This window comes from Phaethon aethereus (assembly GCF_964289735.1).
Source record: "Phaethon aethereus genome assembly, chromosome: 1".
Taxonomy (NCBI): domain Eukaryota; kingdom Metazoa; phylum Chordata; class Aves; order Phaethontiformes; family Phaethontidae; genus Phaethon; species Phaethon aethereus.
Genome location: NC_138575.1, coordinates 151,862,518 through 151,881,977, shown reverse-complemented (window position 1 = coordinate 151,881,977; position 19,460 = coordinate 151,862,518). Strand labels below are relative to the sequence as shown.

Genomic DNA, 19,460 nt, shown 5'->3' with positions numbered 1-19,460 from the left:
ATAGAAACATATTTGTTTCAATGAAATGTATCTTTTCAGTTCACAACTCTTGTTCAAAATCCAGAGAGAAAGAGAAGCATTTACTAGAGGGAAGCCAGAAGCCACGGGGTGTCCAACTGGGATATGGGTTTCAAGTGTCTGCTCCTAGTGAGGAAGAGTAAGAACATACACCTGAAATCTTCCACACTCCAGAGAAATGCGTCAATGACTGGCTTTTCTGGAAGTGTGTTTTCCCTTGAACTTATTCAAACGGCTTCTGTTTCTCCTCAATGAAGAACAAAGTCTTGACATTTTCTTTTCCTTTTATTCTCTTTTTTCAAACCAGAACTCTATTTTCCAGCCAAGGCTAACATTAATTCCCTTTTCCCAACTCTCTGCCACCTTTCCTCTGTGGCAAAAATAAATGTTTGGGAGATGGAAGCTGCCCTATACGCTAGAATCACAACTGCCTCCACCTGAGCCATTTCCTTATAAACAACAGGAAAAATAAAACAATGTTTCTCAAACATTCACCTCCAGCTTTTTCAATATGATTTTAACGGTTTTTCCCACCCCTTGCCATCAACAGAGAAATTTCTGTCTGGGAGCAAGCTGCAAATTTGAGAAGGGTACTGACACAGCAAGAAAGCTGCAGGAAAGTTTGGAAGATAAAAGGGACAGGTTAGGAGCGGGGTGAAAAAAGAGAGAAGAAAAGAAAGGCGTCCACTTCCTTCAACAAGAGCGTAGAAAACTGAGAAACGGTAAAGTTTGTTCCTGTGCAGCAAGACCTGGGTGAGACGGGGACTGAGGCAACTTCAGCTGGGGCAAGAGAATTGGGAAAGGGGATATGTGCTCACAGCCGTGGTGACAGGTGCCCAAATACCACCTACCTCCTGGCAGCAGGACAAATCCCGCTCCTGTTTATACCCAGCGCTACATACAGGGGCTGTAGGTTCCCTGCACAAAATGGTCTTAATTATTTTATTTCCAGGGAAAGAGTAAATTTTATCACCGAGTGGGAAACACTGCTTACTGTTTACTATCTTGAAACTGTGAAATGTGCTGGAAAATAAAGACTTTAATTAAAGTTGTCTTTTCAATGCCTAGTCCTTGCAGAAAAGTGACACCATTTCAAAACACAGCTTTTCTTGTATGCCTCTATTTACTTTCCCATTTTTCATGTAATAGCTTCTATTTAACCAATTTCAGCAACATATTTAACACCTTTGCAGATGCAACTGCAACGCATTCAAGAGCCTTGCAAAGTAGGGTAAAGTTGTATGCTATCTTTTGTGTCTCCGAAAAGGTGGGGAACACAAAATCAACCAGCCTAGAAGTCGTTTTCCCAGATTAACGTCAGAACTCCTACCTTTATTATTTAAACAAACCAGGCAATGTTTGCACTGTAAAGTTCTCATCTGAAAATACCAAAGCAAGATAGGAACAGGTTTTGCCAACTCTTCCTACTAACAGTGGAGGGTAAAGATTGCTGACTCGCTTTGTGACAGTAATTGTCTAACTCCCCCCCCGTACTTTGTGGTTTTAACTGTCTTAAAAAAATGCATTTGCATATTCAAAGTATGATACAGAGCCTGTATGTATGCAAACAGCCATTAAACCACAGCACTGTTCATATTTCTTTATTTGTCTTAAAGTATTTGGAAAGTGTGTGTGATGAGAACGGCTTTGCTACACTGATCTATCTGCACCCCCCGCAGCGGAGATCGAGTTGTGGAGGTTTTTAGGCTATTTACAGCAGAAGGGAAGGCAGCATTTCCCAGTCCAGCTACGAAGTTACATGACACAGTGTACTAGCAATAACTAGCTCTGGAGCAATGAAGAACCAGCAACCAAGCTACTCCTGGGAAAGCTCCCTTGCATTTTAAATCGACAAGAAAATGGTGACCCATTTTCAAAGTATGAAGTAATTCCTGCCAGAAAACGAACTTCCTTGTGTGGTTCCTAACCAGGTGAAACGAGTGTACGTGACTTCTGCAAAGCCGCGATCCCACTCCCGGCTATGCATCCTGCCCTCGATCGCACCTGATTCGAGAGACACTTCTCTGCCTACGGGAACATGGCAGGTTGCCCTTGAACAGCAAGTGCCCATGTTTAGTGGCCAGACAACACCAGGAGGCACACCTGGAGTGGAGGCAGGCATGGAGGATGAATTTTTGAGAGTTTTTCAATTGAATGTTATAGGGACACAATTCTTGGACCTTCCGGTTGCTTCCAATAAACCCTCGATCTACGAAGGTGGAGGCTGGCCGTGGTGATGAGGACAGCCTGAAGGATCTTCTCAATCCCTTCAGGTACGGGGCCCCTAAATCAGACCTCGCCGGGCTGGAGGTTTGGCAGGAGGTCAGAGAAGGAGAAGCGAGAGCAAGAGAGGAGAGGCCTCTCCTCCTCCACGAGGCGCACGGCTCGCTGCGGCGCTGCGTGCTGCCTGGCCTGAAGTGGTTAACTCCGGCCTTGCGCGCTGCCCTGGCTCTCCCGGCACAGGTCGGGCTGCCGCTGGGCAGGCACATGCCGCAGCGGGCAGGCTGGGCAGGCAGGGCCATCGCCTGCCCGCAAGGGTGTCGGGGAGTGAGCATCTATTTGCCTCCCTGCTGATACCGCCGTCCCGGCAAATATACGTATTTCTCCTTTGGAAGGAAGTACCCCATTGTACACTGCGAAAGCTGTCAATCCAAAACCAGGTTTTTTTCTCCATTCTCCTATCTTAATGATTCAGCAGATGCAGCACATTTTTTTTTTTCTTCGAAAACCTGCTACATAAAAATGTGGTTATTTCAGTTAACCTTTTCAACCAAAGAGCTAGCCCACTGCAGCTCATCAATAATGCCTCTGTAAATCACAGCCGTGCAGAGTGCAGGCAGAGATTAATTCTAAGTAATTTTGTGTATAAAATTTGCTCCAAAACTCATCTATCTCTAGACTTTTATTTACATATACAGAATATCCAGGTTTTGAATTCCAGTGAAGTTTTTCACTGATTTTCAAGAAAAATTGCCCAAAGTCTGCAAATTACTTTATCATCCTCAACTTCCATTGAAAGGAAGTTTACAAGGAGTCAAGGCACACAGCACCCAATGAGTGCTGCTAATAGTAATAAATAACAGGGAGGGAAATGGACAGAAGCTTCCAGAACTTCAGCAGAGAAGAGGATGAGATCATTGTTCGAGTTCATCAAAGCAACCAACCTTTAGGAACATTTTACTGCCCATGTCCTTAGGATGCCACAGTCCCTTGCTTGTGAAGGCTTTGTGATCTTGTTAATGTGAAGGACAGAGATTTACGATGTTGGTGACTTTAGCAGTGTGACTCTGCTAATAACATTCATGCAGTGCCACAGAAACCCTGGCTGGAGGATGTCAACTGAGGCCGGTGGGACAGAGCACCAGAGGGGATAGAAGGGAGCTCCCTGCCCTGCTCACACTGAAATCCCCACCTTCTTACCCACTTCTTTTACAGATGCAGCTGAAGTTCACCTTTTTTGAAGCATGGGGATGATTTCTGCCTGCTGTGACAACTGGCAGAAAGATCCAAGCTGAAGATAGCTCAGTCTTTACCTTCAGATACCTTTGTCTTTTTCATTTCAGCTTTTTACCATTTCTTATGAATCTGTCTCCTTGATGAGAAGTCACAGAGGTGGGAGATGACTCGGCCTGAGTGGCTTTGCATGTGCAAGGTGTCAACCAGACAGGTGACCCTGGTCTGGTTGAAAGACCGTACTGTGGGCATGGATGTCCGTGCTTCCTTCCTAAGGCAAATCGGAGGGAGAGGAAAGCAAAGAATAGACTGTGACTGCTTACCAGCTTCCACATCTGAGCCAGCACTGAAGGATAAGGATTATTTATTAATACAGGTCAAGTCAGCAGTAAGTTAGCACTTTTCCTCAAGAGGAGAGTAAACTAGAAAGAAATCGTGTTCCTCATATCTTTAGTCCCAGGGCTGCTTCAGATACGGTGCAGCTTACACTTGGTGGCAGCCTCTGAATTCACACCCACGGCATCTCCTACTGCACCTTGCTGAGACGCAACGAACACTCGCGTGCAACTGGGCTGGCTGCTTCAGACACACATGCAACACGATGCGCATTTCTTTCAGCGATGCTCTACGGCATCCTGGCAAACACCCTCCCCTTCTTCTTTCCCCCGTCTGTTCTGTGCAAACAAAAGGAGTTCTTAGAAGCACCTTGTACACACACCAGTACCCATCAGCCAGGATGCAACAAGCCCCGTGAGCCCAGGCAAATGGTCATACACATCTGAAACTAATCTCCCCTCACCACTGAGGCGGGGAGAATTTCATCGGGATGCTTCTGAAGGGCAAAGAAACAGCTTGCTTTGGGGAGGAGGCAATTCTACCGATCACCTGCCATGAGATGATATGAGAAAAAGAAACCAGGCCACACTCTCTCCTAAGGGAGAGCTGTTAATTGAGCTCTCTAGGTGCCGATCCTAAATCCACGTCTGCATCCGAACAGCTACGACACCAACAGGCATCTGAGGTGCGCAGAAGCCAACAACAGTAACTCCAGCTTATTAAAAACCTGCTTGATGATTAGAAACGAAAGGCAGGTCAGCACTAACGAGAAACACGGCGTGTGATGACTGCAGGTCCCTCTGGGTGCAGCAGGATGGGAATGCTGGGCCAGAGGAGCCCTACCTGGCGGCAGCGCTGCTGAAGAGCTGGGAGATTCCCGAGGTGCTGCGGGGAACAGGCTGCGGCGTGCTCCTTCCCTCTCTGCCCCAAACAGGGACAGCATGCACCCCCAAGCTGTCTGAGGGTTTGCAGAAAAGGAGCAGTAACCCACCTAACGCGTCCCCTCCAGCACTAAGGGCAGAAACTACCTTGGGGAATCATAAGGGGTGGGAGGTGCGCGATATGCGGGTACCCCGGGCTCACTCGCTAACATAACCTTAAGAGCACCTCTTTTGTCCAAAAGCAGAAGAGTTCTGAAATAAAATTGCAATTACTTGGGTGGAACTCAGCTTTGGTAAAGTCAATGGAAGAATTCTCTTTCACATCAGTGGAGCGGTATGAGCCAAGGATGTATTTTGAAAAGGTTGAATGAGTTTGTGCCCGGGCTTTAAGGATCTTTGTGTACTGTACCCTGCCAGTTTAAATGATGACTACAAAGATCGGTTATAAAACTTTTTCCAGGAGAGCCGAAAGCTTTCTCTGTGCCACAGTTTTTAATATACTGTGACTCTTGCTCATAGTAAATCAGGTTATTTATCCCCTTTATTTATATGCACTGCTCTAACACTGTAACAAAACAAAGTGATAGATGCAGCTATACCAGTCGTCAAACTCAGTAACAAAGCAACAGCAAACGTGCGTAACTTTACCCTATTGTTAGCAATTTATATAAAAGACAAATTCTTCAAGCTGTGAATGTGTGAAAGTAAATTCTTTAACCATTCTGGACTTGCCAGCAATTACTTTGTCCTCTGATCTCAGACCCTTCCCCAGGCTGCTCCGACATCACGGGGGCCTGATGCTGATCCTACAGACCTTATCCCAGTTCACTTTACTGGTTTCCAGGAAAACTGTTGTTTATTACACCGCTGAAATTGAAGACAGAATCAGGCAAATGGTCAGAAATACAGGATGCAGAGCTCTTCCATCGTGGAGTTTGGAGTGTAAGCCAAAAGCAGAATGTCAAAGGCAGAAGCCAACCTTACTGGATTGCAGACTAACTCCACCTGCCTTCTGCAGATAAATTTTACATTTAGATGTGCAGGGATGACTCCCGCTACAGTCAATAAAAATTGTGCTCAACCAGCATTATTTGTCACCAATCCAACTGGCCATTCTGGAAGTCTTTTTGCTGAAAGAGAGGGAAATCTTCGGGCGACAAGCTCTCCTGATACCGTGTTTAAACTATCTCAGATTCCCATGTAGAATTATCCTAGTGCTACCAGCTTCCCTGTAATTTTCATTTAATTTATGCTATTCATTTACATTCTATTCCAAATCGAAATTCTATTTCACTGGTATATTAAAAATGAGCCTACTAAAGAAGAGCACATTTTAAAATAGAAACAGATGGAGAAGGCTGTAGAGTTTTACAAATTTAGATTCCTACTTTAAAATAATGAAATAAATTTTAAAATTGAGTAAGCAGTATCTACCTTTCACTTTGTTTCTTAAAACACGTGCTTCTGGTTTATTGTATGCGCCAGCACATCATTTTATAGACAGATGCAGCAAGCATGGGCAAAAAATTACTGGGAAAATATCCATCCCTTAATTGCTGATTATGTTCATAAATTTATATTTTTGAAAGAATGCTATACAGGACTATCCCTCAAGTCGCAGCGTGCCCATAGAACCAACCTGTGGATCTACATCGCAGTCCCTTTCAATAGCATTTCTGTCACCTTTATCACATGTATATAAAACAACCCATTTGCATCACATCATATCACATTGATAAATGAGGTTTTTTATATTGTGAAGAAATCAGCCCTAGATTTGAAATTTGTTTTCACAATGTCCTAGGCTGAGGGGGGAAAAAACATGATATTAATTAATTGCTTTGCAATTCATAAAACTTCTCAGTTAAATGGAATAAGTGGATGAACTTCTCTGGGATTTACAATCACTATTTGCTTTTGGCATGGAGCGTTATCTCAACAACCATCTTTTTTAAAGCGTTAGCCTACTCTTGATTGCGTTTAGTCTTGCACATCCTTGTGATGATACCTCGTAATTTAGCAAATTGCATCTTTTTTACTTTAGCACCAGGCGTTTTGATTTCGACACTTGTTCCCTAGCTTTGAAGGCATGCCTTTTGCTGGCATTTTGTTCCGATCACCTTACATCTTACAAATATGGGTGCAAAGAAGCTGCAGTCCCAGGCGCGTTTCCACGGATGCTCAGACGCAGCACGACAAAGGTTAGCTAGCGTTCTACCGAGGATTTGTAAGCGGAGGCTTACTTAGACTATTTGCAAAGCAAACTGCTACTCAATCTGCACAAAGAAGGTAAAACACGCTTTAAGGTATTTCTAGCTCTTCGGCGAGCTGGGAAAGGAAAGCAACGGGTGCACCGCACACGCTTCTCTTTCTGTGTGCCGCTGAAAGCAGGACACGGGTGACCAGCGTCGCCCGGGTCCCGCGGGCGAGGGAGCATCTGCCGCAGCTCCTTCAGCACCCATCTGTCCTCTCCTTTCTCTGTGCCCGCGGGTCCAACCGCCCCGTGCCGCATCCTTTTTCCACCCGCTTTATGAGCGAGTTAATGTGTTTCTTCTCGGGAGACCTTTAAGCTTAAAATATTTCCTTAATTAACGGAGTCTAATCTTGAAAAGCCGAAGTTGGCTGCCGTGCTTCCACGCCGCGTGGGTGTGCAGGAGTCCCACCACCCCGGCTCACGGGGGACGGCTGACTAAAGGACGGTGCCTTCAACTTTCCTGACCGGCCGCGGGAAGACCTCCGGAGCCCGGCCGGCCCCACCGGGGTCCGGCTGCCGGAGCCCCCGAGGCGCTCGCCGGGCCCGGCCGGGGGGGGAGGCGAGGCGGGGAGGCGGCGGCCCGGCCCCCGCCCGCTCACCTCCCGTCCTTCCCTCCCGCTTTCAACGTCTCCAGCACAGACCCCCGAAGGTGCAGTGCCGCCCCCCCCGGCCCCACCGCGTCCCCCTGCCCACGCGGGGGTGGCCCCCTGCCGCCGCGCCGCCCGCCCCGCCCGCCGGGGCCGCCCCGCCCGCCGCTGCCCTTCCCGAACAATGAGCCGGGGCAGCGCGGCGCGGCGCGGCGCGGCCCCGGGGCAGCCCCGGCATGTCCGCTCCGGCGCGGCCCCGGCCCCCTCCACCCGGCAGCCAGCGCAGCCGCCCGCCCCGCCGCCGTAGCGCCCGGCTTCGCCCGCGAGGTAACGGGGGCACCCCCCCATCCCGGGAGGGGCCCGGGGGAGCGCTCGGCCCCGGCGGGCGGTGGCTCCCTGCGGGGAGGCGGCGGCGGCGGGCAGCACCCGGGGGTGCGGGGGGGGGGGCGGGCGGTGCCGCCCGCTGTCCGTGTCACCTCCCGGGGCCGGTGCCGCCGGGATCCGGCGGGAGCCGGGGTGCCGCCCGCCCGCCCCCGGCGCTGCCCGCTCCCGGCGCTTTGTGCCTGCGGCCGCCGGCGGCATGCGGGGGGGGAGGCGCCCGCGGGGAGCCCCGAGCGGTATGTGGGGGCACCCCCAGGCGGAAGGCAGTTGCGGGGTGGGTTTTTTTTGGGGTGGTGGGGGAGTGGGGGTGGGTGTGGTGAGGGGGAGGGTTTCTGCTGTGCAGCGTTTGCTGGAAGGAAAATCCCATACGCGAAGCCATATGGATTCTCGGTGGCAAAGCGTAGCGGCTTCTTGGCGTAACAGTTCTCGGGCGGGGAGTGCGCAGGGTGTGTTCAGCGGGGCTCGCCGGCTCCAGAGAGCCTGAATAGATGTGTTTAGAGAAGCAATGCTTTCCAGGAATTTAAATGAGACCTTTTTTTTTGGAGGGGGGGGGGGGCTTTGCTCTGCAAGGCTATTCTGTTAGTTCTGTATTCGCTCTTGCAGATTGCGCTTATAAATAGTCGTGTTAGCATATAAAAATCAGTGTTCTCAAAGGGGGAGGGAAAGGGTCTCTGCGAATTTACCTCTAATAAGCAGTGTAGATGACTTTTGTGGTCTGCTGAGATACCTCACTGGGATCGTATCTCTAATACTCAACTACCGTTGTAGTTTATTTTGTAAATTTAAATCTGCAGTTTATTCTGTCATGGTAATGTGTTTCAGTTGGTACTAGAAAAATTTTTGGTGAGGTTACTCGTTCAAGTAATTTACTTGATAACTGTAGGAGTAAGATTTAGTCATCTCATTTCTTCACGTGGAGGGAAATGTTAAGTGATAGGTAGCAGGCAGCAGCAAACCTCAAGGTTAAGGTTTTTGCTCGTTTTTCAGTCTGATTTTCCTTTTCCAGTCTTAAAAACTTTCTGAACTTTAACTCTTTGCAATGAAACTTTCCAGGCGTGGTGTCTGCATCCAGGTAATTTTTATATATTTATATATGTATGTATGTATCCCTTTTTTTTGTTTGGAAAACTCATGAAAAAATAATTCAGCTGGTTTTGCTAGTGTTGGACTTTGGGGTATGGGGAACGAATTACTACATTTTTTCCATCTAAAGATGAAGCTCTGGCAGGTTTATTTTTAACGAGTTTTTTATTATTATTTTAAATTTGAAGTATAGTTTACAGGTATTTTTCCTTCATCTGCACTTTCCAATTCAAATTTGACTTGGAAATCCTGTGGTGGTTACCTACTGGTTTTGTGTGTGTCTTGCTAAGACCCAAAGCTGCACTAGCGGGAGAAGATGTGCTGTTTGTTGCTGAGTGAGAAGCCGTGGTAAAGGGTCTGGAGGTGAGGTCCTGCCCGTGTATTCAAACCCAAGGATATTCGGCACCGATTCTGCAGCTGACAACAAAGGGGCGTCTTTGGGCAGACTCCTCTGCCGGAGCAGGCAGGGCTCCACTTGCTGTTTGCTGTGGAAGTGCTGGATTTGCGATCTTGTAAGTGAAGACTTTGATCTCTTTGTAGGTAGAAGTCGTCTGTGATGGGGTTTAGGACCTCCACAACTCCTGATGTGGTCGTCAGAGAAGTCTTTTTTTTTTTTTTTTTTTTTTTTTTCCTTCTGCAGTTTCTCTGGGCAGAGGACAGGATTTCCCAGCATTGTCCACGCTGCACATTCAGAGCTGGAGGATGTATGCAAAATGTTAGAGGTTTGTGGCAAAGTTGCAGACCTCTACATCTATGCTTTGTGATGTGTTTTCTACTGTGGAAAGGAAAAGAAAGGCTAAACAATAGAGAAGCGTTATAAAAACTTTATAAAAGGAGCCTAAAGGCATGTTAGGACTGCATATGTAAATGTCCCAGTGGAAAGACATTATGGATAAAGTTGTATGTTCATCTTATCTCTGTCCTTCTTTGAAATCTGCAAATCATTGTTATATGCCCTCTTAGATTAAACATAGAGTTGTGCATAAATAAAATCTGGAGATACCATTTCCTGGTTTAACATTAAGAAAGCAAAATAGAAAATAATTGTAATCCTACAGAATTTGATTTTTTTTTTCTATTTCAGATTAGTGAAATGAGAGAAACCGGCATCCTGTTGGTAGCATCCTAATGATTGCATTGTGAATTGATGCTGCATATGTTAATTACTGCATATACTAGTGGAGCATGCTGGATTTTACATAAGTTGTTGGAACGCTACTGGTCCATCAGAAATTGTATGCAAATCTCTCTGCAGTAATTTTCAGATTGTGTTTTGGGAACTTAGCTGTATTTGCTAAGCAATTGGCTGGTGGTCTGCAGAGAAATACTTGGGCATATGGTGTTGGCTCATTTTCCATGTATTTAGCTACTAATGGCATTTAAAGTAGCCCAAATATGTTAAATACCTCTCTAATATTAATTATCTGGGTAAGAAATTGCTGCAAGCTCTGTTAAAATTGCAGATGTATACAAAAGCTGTGCGATCGATGTGAAGGCAAATCCAGGGAACAGGGTCAGTGGGAAATGTGTTGATCTGCAAAGGCCTGTTGAGATGCTGTTGCTGCTGCAAAAAAACCAAGGCACCCCTGTGACACCGTAACTTTGGAACAAAGGCGTCGGCACTCGATTCAAGGAACGGAAAATCTGGCTTTGCTGCTGCCTCGGTAGTGCAGAGATCATTTTTGTCGAGTAAGACTGTTGGCTTCCTCAGAGTAAAGGTTTACAACCCTTAAATAGCTCTTCCTGACACTGAGCAGTATTCCTTTCATGCGTTGTAAGTGTGTTAGAGAAGGCTGGCTAGTAACGTTGGTACTGATGAATGAAAAAGGGAGAAATTTAAAACATCAGATACCTTTCTTTAAATTATTTCCCTTGTTGTTAGTTATTACCAGGCATTAGCCTGCCACACTTGAATATAATTAATGTGGTAAATGGTTTATTAGGCACCATCTGAACTTTTGTCTCATTTAATTATAGGAGCTTAGTGCAGTGGTCTGTGTACAATATTCGGCCCAAATAATTGCTTTCAGACTTTTATCTGACCATGGTTATTTTTGGAGCAGCTGCATGCATGGCTTTTTCCTGAACTTTGCACTTTTTAGGCTCTCATTTGTAGTCCTGCCGCTACGTATCCAATTTGCGTAACTAAAAGCAGTTGCATTGTGATTTTGCTGGTAGTAATTCAGAGCGATTGTTCTGCAGGCCGTCATATGCCGTATGTTTTGATACGTTTCTTCCTTAAAACTCTGTCGTTCATATTTAGGTATCCACCAAACCATGAGACAAATGGGAAAGCTGCAAATTACTTATTTTTCTGAAAGTTTTTAAACGGTTACTGAAGTTAAGTCCAGTGATACTGTTTGTCTTGAAGATGATTTTTAAGAATGTAAAAGTAGTGGCATGGGATGAAATCTGCACCACAAAGAATTTACCAGAAGAGGTTCAGATGCAGCAACCCCTGCTTCATGTGCTTAATTGTATATATTAACTCCATAATAAATGGAATTTATTAGAACTCATGGTGTCATACTTAGGGTCCAAGATCGTATGAAAAGATGACTACAACTGCCACATTATACCTGAGAATGACGTCAAAACCCCTGATACTTGTTACGGGTCTTACAAGCATTTTGTATTTTAAATCCAGTTTTTTCTGTGGTGCAAGCATAGAAAACTGATTTTCTTCATCAGTAACACTCTGAGAAAAGCAATTTTGAAAGTAATTTCAGATGTATTTTTATTTGGTCTGAAAATTTTACGTAGACTAGAAACAGTGCTTTGATAGTTGGCCTTGAGGGCAAAGCACGCCAAAATTATGTTCGTTGTATACATTTTTCAAAGATTGGCTGCTTCCAGCAGGGTAGATGCTTGAAGAGTTAAATGTCAGGGAGCTGTTGCCAGTGTTCTTGGTGAGTGTCCTTGACCTTGAGAACTTGCCTCTGACAGATGCTCTGACAGACCCTATTGGTCTACAGGCCTTCAAAGCCTGTAGACCAATAGGGTCTGTCAGAGCAGTCGCTCGGGAGAGGCCAGATCTTCCAGGCTGCTGAAGACGGCCAGGGGTTCGGTGGGAGCTGGGGAAGTGGAGCAGAGCGGGGCTCTGGGATGTGGCGGCCTGGACTGCTCTTACATTTCACTGGAGGTGCGACCGTACGGCTGGTTGTGCGTGCCATTGCATTGTGCTACCTGGAAGGTTGCACTTCAGAAATCTAAATGTAAATGAAAAGCAAATGTTATTCATGGCATAGCTCTGCAATTGTCATCGGAGTAGGATTCACGGCAGGTTTTGTACAATCCGCTGTTTATTGGATTAAACTGTATAAATACTATCCAAGATTAGGGCGTTTGATAACTAGGGTTGAGAAGTGACTGCGAGAGCTCTCTGGCGACTGAACGTAAAATCGTGTGAATCAAATGCCTGTTAACTGTGGAAAGGAAAGTTTCTTCTTCCCTTGTGACACGTATCTGTCTGGGTGCAAGATATGTGGCCCACCGCATGTAGAGGACTTCGTGAGATGGGGTGATTTGTTCTGCAACTTTGTGAATTCATTATGTCAGTGATGGAGCCCAAGGTCTGGAGGCTGTAAAATATGATGAGGATCTTCACAGGATCCTTAACTGTAAAGTAGCTCTGCTTTGTATCTCCCTTGTTCTGTATTTAATTTTGGTAGTGGAGTTGCCTTTCAGTCCATCACTGGAAGGACTCCTTTTTGGTCGGGTCACTGTCCTGTCTGTCCCTCAGCAAAGGCTGTGATCCTCTCTCTCTTTGCCCATGATGTTCTATTTGAGGGACAGGGACCTTCTGTGTATAAAAAATAGTGATGTGCTCTACAGTGGTGGTCCGAAGTGCCCTCAGTCTTTGCGTAAGAGAGTAGTGCAGAATTTGACATTCTTTCATGAGGCGGATTCCTAGATGAGAAGACGCTAGTTCAAAGCGCTGTTTTGATACAACGCATTGCAAATCTGGAAAGCGTCGTAGGTGTTTCGTACTTCAGTATGCAGAGCTGGAGGTGTTTGGCTCTGGACTGGCAACGGGATAAGGGGCCGTGCACCCTTGTGCTGCGGCGGTGAACGGAGGTCAGGAGCAAGGGAAAGCCTTTAGCCATCTGATGGCTCTTTAGTCACCTGTGAAATGTGGTTTCTGATCAACAGGTTTCCACGTCGCAGGAGCAGCCACCGTGATTAGATGAGCAGAGCCAGCCCACTTGTCGAAAGACTGGTTGGAGTGGCTAACGAGCGCGTCGCGCCTCAGCTTAGCCTCCAACCCATCCCGCCAGCTGAGCGTTTCCAAACACAGCGTAGGGACGCGTAGTTGCAAATCGAGCTCCGTCTGCTGGCAGAGAAAGAGTGCGTTTTATTGTCGGAACTCTTGGCCTGTCTCTCCTAGAAAGGCTTAGTCTGTAAAAGCGGAAGAAAGCGGAGTGCACAGCAGCATCGACAAGGTCCCGGCTCCAACCGAATAAGCTGCTTGGAAAATATTGACTGGGCTTAGGATGTCATCCTGTGGAAGCATTATAGAGGGCATCCTGGATCTCCCAGTGAAGCTAATCATGTCTGGACTTGATAGTAGTTACTGACAAATTGGCTGAGAAGTCGGTGATTAATTTTAACAAATGAGTTTTCTTTGAATGCAAGCTCACGCATGCCAATTGCATGTCTGCCTACGATACAATTAGGGATTTTTTTTGTTTTCTTTAAGCTGCCAATCTGCTGGTGGCTCATTATTTTTTCCAGTGTCTTAAAACATCTGTGTTTTGTGGGGAGTGTCATTGTGGGGCGAAAAAAAGCCACGAGCGCTCTTTCTCCCCCCAAATACCCTAAATACCAAAGAAGTGTTCCAAGTGGTTGCAAAAATTTTTTTCTAGTAGTTAAGGTGTATGTAACGTATTGTATCGTGCGGTCTGGAAGGCCTCTAGTGTCTTCAGTGAAGTACGGGCCTGATACCTAGTCCTGCAAAACTGGTGAAAGGTCTTGCACTGCCTTTAAGTAGGCTTTGGATGTAGACCCCTGTGAGTCCTAGTTTTATTCCAGCTGCAGGCTCCTTTCAACGGGAGACAATAAACTTGGGTGACGGGAAACAAAGCTCTTAGCAAACATATGTGGGTTGGGTCATATTTTGATGTATTGAAGAAGCTGGTTTTAAAAGAAAGCCTGCTTGGGCTAAGTATATCATGAGGCGTTACAGAGGAGGCATTAAGAATGAGTGCAGGAATTTTTTTGAAGCAAGCAGGGTACGCTATATAATTTTTTTTTTCCCTAAAGCTTGTGGAGCTAGCATAGAAATTGCATTACAGCTGCATAGACAAGAAACGTTATTTCTTAAGAACACAAATGTGGTTTAAAGGAAAATCAAGCAGTGACATGTTTTTAGACATTTAAGTTGGACATAGTCTTGCAGATGGATGCAAGGCTGAGATCCAAGTACCTGGACTCCACACAGAGACCTTGTATTAGCACAGCTGAAGGGCACAGAATATCAAGGGTGGTTTTACAATGATGAGTTTGCATGGCTGTAGCTGTGTGGTGTTGACATTTTCTTTATAATATGCCACCTTTATCTCAGAAGCATATCATTCACTCATAAAGCACATGTTCTGATTTAAAGCATAGTTAAAAGGTCTGCTTAGCGGAAGGAGAAGTTTTACTAAGTATAAAAATCATTGCTTTGACAAAATGGAGAATAATGTGGCATTAACAAAAAGAACTCACTTTTCATTTACTTTCTTTTTTTCTGGGTTTTTGTTTAACATGCGTAACTCTCGGTACCCTTAGGTTTAAAAGACATTTAGAAAAAGACATTTAGAAAAAGACATTTAGAAAACTGGAAGTCCCTTAAAAGATTGTTTCTTTCATTATCTTGACAAACCTTGAAAAGTAGTTTCTGTGCCTGCATAACGATTATGTTTCCGAAAGAGTTCTTAGGGATTTTATTATGTGCTGAAACATATGTTTATAAAAAGGACTATAACCTGGTGGAAAAAGTGTCTTACAATAATAAACCTGTCGATGGGCCATATGCTGCCATCAGTATGTTTGAAAAACTAAATTCTTCTACAAGCGTTAAGTAGGTTTACAGCCCAAGTGTTAAGTTAGGGTCAGACTGTGACTGGCCCGCTGTGGATCGGGAGGGGGAGGAAGGCGCATACAGATCCTCCTCCTGCCCATTTCATCAGCTCACCCAGCGGCCGTCCAGGTGGAGCGGGGTAGCACCCTTCCCAAAGGGCGGCGGAGGCTGTTCGAGCTCCGTGGGAGACCACGAGAAGTCCTCCTCCTGCAGCTTTCCTTGGCACGCCGCAGGTCTCTGCCGACCCAGCACGGGGCTGTGCATTTTGTAAAACTTGGCTGAGCTTTGCGTGGTCTCTCCTGAGAAGAGCAAACCTCTGAGGTAGACCATCTGCATTTAGAAGGTGACAGCACAGATATATGAAGCCGGTACAAATAAAAGAACTCTGATAACTATGCAATTGGATGAGACATGTGGAAAAAAAGTCAGTTCTTACTAGCTACTAAGTAGATCATTTATATTTTATGGATTTTTTTTGTGCTCATATCACCATTTTTGGTTTTTAAATGTAGGTGACGTGGTCGTGGCAAAATCTTTTGTTTCTGAAGAGCAAAAGTAAGATGCAGTAGGTCGAAGAATATGTCATTCTCAAAAAGCACTTCTGTGTGGGATCAGTGTTTGGCAAATGTAGACACTTTCAAGCCTATTCTACTGTGGATGCACTCGCATAGCTCCTGTGAATGGGAGTCATGCACGTGTGCATCTCAAAAAGAATAGGTCTCTTTGTAACTGAGGCATTTACTTCAGGGAGAAGAGTTTTTAATGTCCTAATGTTTTCTACTGCTGGTCAGCTGTGCACTGCTTGTTTTTCTGGCAACTCGGCAGGTGACAGTCATTGTCAAAGGAAATATCAAAGATTAAGGAGAATTGTTTAAAGTAGTTGACCGTGCTGAAGGCTATGTCAAGAGATGCATGAGGTTGCCATAGTATCCGTTATCAAAATCAAGATGTGAATGGAGCAGTCCCCACCAGGAGTGAATTCCTTACCCACAGCCTTTGAGGGTTCATCAAAGCTTTTAGTTTGCTCAGGGGAGATTTGCTTCTTGAGGGCTGAGATCTTCCCCCGGAGTTTTCCTGCCCAGAAGACTGATGAGGTATGTTGTGTCTATGTGTATGAGACTCCCAGTCTTAGGAGGGGGCCTTGGAGACCCAGGGAGTGGAGCAGAGAGGGGGAGTAAGCTGCAGTAGAAGCAACCACAGCCCTGGTGCAGAGTTTGCAATCACCGTGGAAATGGAAAATAGATTGGATCGGTAATCTGTGGAGGAGGGCGTCCTTGGGAGTTACGTGGATGTTCCCTGGGAAAATTTTTGGGCACATTGGAGAGTAAGGCTAAGTATGGATTGAAGGAGTAGTGGGAGGACGACAATAAGTCTGGGGAGGAAACCGTCTGTGGCTGGTGTGTGCTTAGCATTCCAAGAGAGGCACTTTGGTACTGGCAAGGCTTGGAAGCACCCTGGGACTGTTTCTTCAGCTTGGTGAAATGTAGCTCCCCCACGGAGACTGTAGAGTCCAGCCAAGTTCTTAGACCCCGTTGTACTGGAGGGAAGGGTCCCGGGCTTTGGTGCTGCCTCCTGAGCACAGCTGATGAGGTGATGGAGGAGCCAGCCCTGTGCCGGGCTGGCTTGCCTGCCATACGTACAAGCCAACATGTGGCGTTAACTGCAGTGCTCAGAATTTGCACAAACCCACATTCAGTAATAAAATAGCCTGCAACTAGTCAAAGGCACCACTAGTAGCCAAGCAAATTTGGAATGTCTAAGCCAACTGTTTTTAAGTTATGATGAGCCAAAAAAAATTAGGACACGGTCCAAGAAATGGAGAACACCTCACTTTTCTGGAACTCTCATATCTCCAAGATGCCTTGGCCGATCTACCTCAAACTTTCCAGAGAAGCTTTCCTTGGCACAAGACCATGACTGTGAAATTTCATGTGACTGGGTTTTACTTTGTTGAAGTTATGAAGGTTAAAACCAGAGTTTGTTATAGAAAGCTAATCTCTCCATTAGAAATATTTCTGCACAGTTGATGCTCATTCCATCATAATTGTTCACTGCTTTTTCTTGTTGAGGCTGATTGTATTTTTGCTATTTATTTTAGATTTTTTTTTATAAAAAGGGTAAATTCAGAGCAGTATAGATTGGAGCCAAATTGCGCATGGCTGTGTATAGGCATATATGATAAGGCAGAAGCATTAGCCCTATATCCACTGGAGAAGGAGTCATAGTTGGAGTCCTGCTCCCACCTGACTATCACTGGAAAGCTTTTTGGAGTGTCTGGTTTGAGAGGTCACTGTTTTTCCCTCTCTGCTTGGTAGAAGAGAGTGTCTCTGTTGGCCTAGTTATACTCTCACCTCCAGGCAAAAAATGTTTCTGGTTGATGGCCATCTTGTCATTCAGGGTTTCCCTAGCAGAAGCTCCTGCTGTGGAAAGCCATGAAGGTGGCAATAGCGTAAGATTGGGATCAGTGCTCTCCGTGTGTGCTCTTGAGCTGCTCTTCATTGTGTCTAAACATCTGTAGCCTGAAACGTCCGGCTGCCAAAATTGCAGAATTTCAGATGGGCATTAGAAAATACAGAGAAAATGTTTGTGGACCTGGAAGTGCTTTTTATTTTTCAAGTTAGGGGCACTTTGGCTGTGACTTGGTTCAGTATAGGAGCGAGACCTGGTTATGCACCAGCCCTTTCTTCCACCCTGAGTGCTGGCTCCTGAATGATGAGAAGACCGGAGATGTGCCTTGGCAGATACCTGCTATTGTTAGATGGAGCCAAATGAAGGAAAGGTCTCTAAGTACGTTGTATTTAAAGACACTGAATTAATTTGACTGAGTCGCTTCATAGACAGAGCGAGCGGGGCTGGAACAGATGTCAAGCTGGAATGAGCCCTCACCCTGAGGCAGGGGCTGTGAGTGTTTGAAGTCGATGCTCGACTGTGTTTTTCTTTCCGGGGCTCGAGTTTAAAAGCGCCAGGAGAGACTCAGCAGAAGTCAGGACGTGCTGCTCAAGGAAGAGACAAGGTGCTGTTGATCCCTGTTCGGTGGGACCCCCTTTCAGGCAGGGTCAGCCTGCGCCTGCTGAGCTCTGCAGCTCCTTGAGGCCGGGAGATGCTCCATGTCTGTGCAAGGCGCAGCCTTGGTCCTGTTTGCCATCTGTACCGGTGCTGGCACCTGTAGCAGAGGGAGGTTACTGCTTCTTGCCTAACACACCCCACGCCGAATACACTGCTCTCTGTCAAGGTACAGTAGATCATCGTGGGTTAATTCCTGAAAAAAAAGGGTGTCTGCATAAAACACCTATCAAGAGGTTTTCTATTTGCTGAGGCGTTTTGTTATTAGGAGCACTAAAAAGACCAACAGAGCCAGCTAAAAATCAATCTGTCATGATACAGGCAGCCAGCAAGAAGACTGCGGGGAGGGTGTAATGTGAACACAGCTACTTAAACCAGTGAGCAGCTACACTGCTACCGTCTGCAAAAGCTGCAAGCAGTGGAGAAACCCTGCTGAAGACTCCTGGACCATGGAACTAAAATAATCAAGCCTTGCAGTCACTGGAATATATGTTGCTCTTGCAAGGTTGCTGTGAGATAGATAAGAGCACAGCTAGAGCACGCTGTGTACGTGGAACTTTGCTTTTGTCGTCTGTGAAGCAGAGGCTCTCTATTTTTTAAAAACGATAACTAGTTGCAGTTGAAAGTGCCCTGAGGATTCTTCAGGTGGTGATAGCACCAAAACCATAGCCATCAGGGCGGAAATGCAAAGCAAAATGTATGGATGTGAGGATGCATTTTTTGATTCCTGACCTAGCTCAAGCATCACTGCACGGCACTGTAGTGCTCTGCACAGAGACTCCCTGAGCGATTTCTTTAGTAGGCAGGGCCCCGGTGGAGGAGATCACCTCAATGAATTTTTATCTTCTTGGCATTTTTAGAAATAGTGTGTCTGTGCTCTTCAGACTGCAGAGCTGCAAAGCTTCGAGTTACTGCTGGTGCTACTCCATCCCGTGCTTGCAGATGAAAGTTTCCAGAGAGTCTCATAAACCCGCTGCACAAGCTGAGAGAAGGGATAGAAAACCGCATAGCCTATAATACAGCAATATTATGGTATTGTCTACTGCTGCAGTAACCCCTGTGGTGTTTGGAAGGTCTCAGGCATACCAGCACCATGTCTAATCAGTCAAGCAGCCAATAGTAATTTATAGCCTTCACTGCTGAGAAATTCAGAATGGCTAAGATAGATATCTGATGCAGCTCGAGAAAGTAAAGTCCTCTTTCTACAGTAGTTTGCTTTTTCATAGTGCTACTTTAACTGTTTCCGAATTTGTTCACTTATTTTCTAAAGGATAGTTAAAAGGTATGACACTTAAAATAATTTTAGTACCCCTCATTAAATCCCTGATACTATTTTCCTT

General features: G+C 45.8%; 1 protein-coding gene across 1 annotated transcript in view; it reads left to right on the top strand.

Annotated features, from left to right (window-relative positions):
* Nucleotides 1-8,949: 8,949 nt before the first annotated feature.
* ST6GAL2 (ST6 beta-galactoside alpha-2,6-sialyltransferase 2) overlaps nt 8,950-19,460 on the top strand; it is a gene marked incomplete at both ends in the record, with an annotated part of 48,126 nt that continues 37,615 nt past the window's right edge. The window contains one exon of the mRNA XM_082003643.1: nt 8,950-8,982. Coding sequence (XP_081859769.1) covers nt 8,950-8,982 — 33 coding nt within the window. The remainder of the gene's footprint in view (nt 8,983-19,460) is intronic.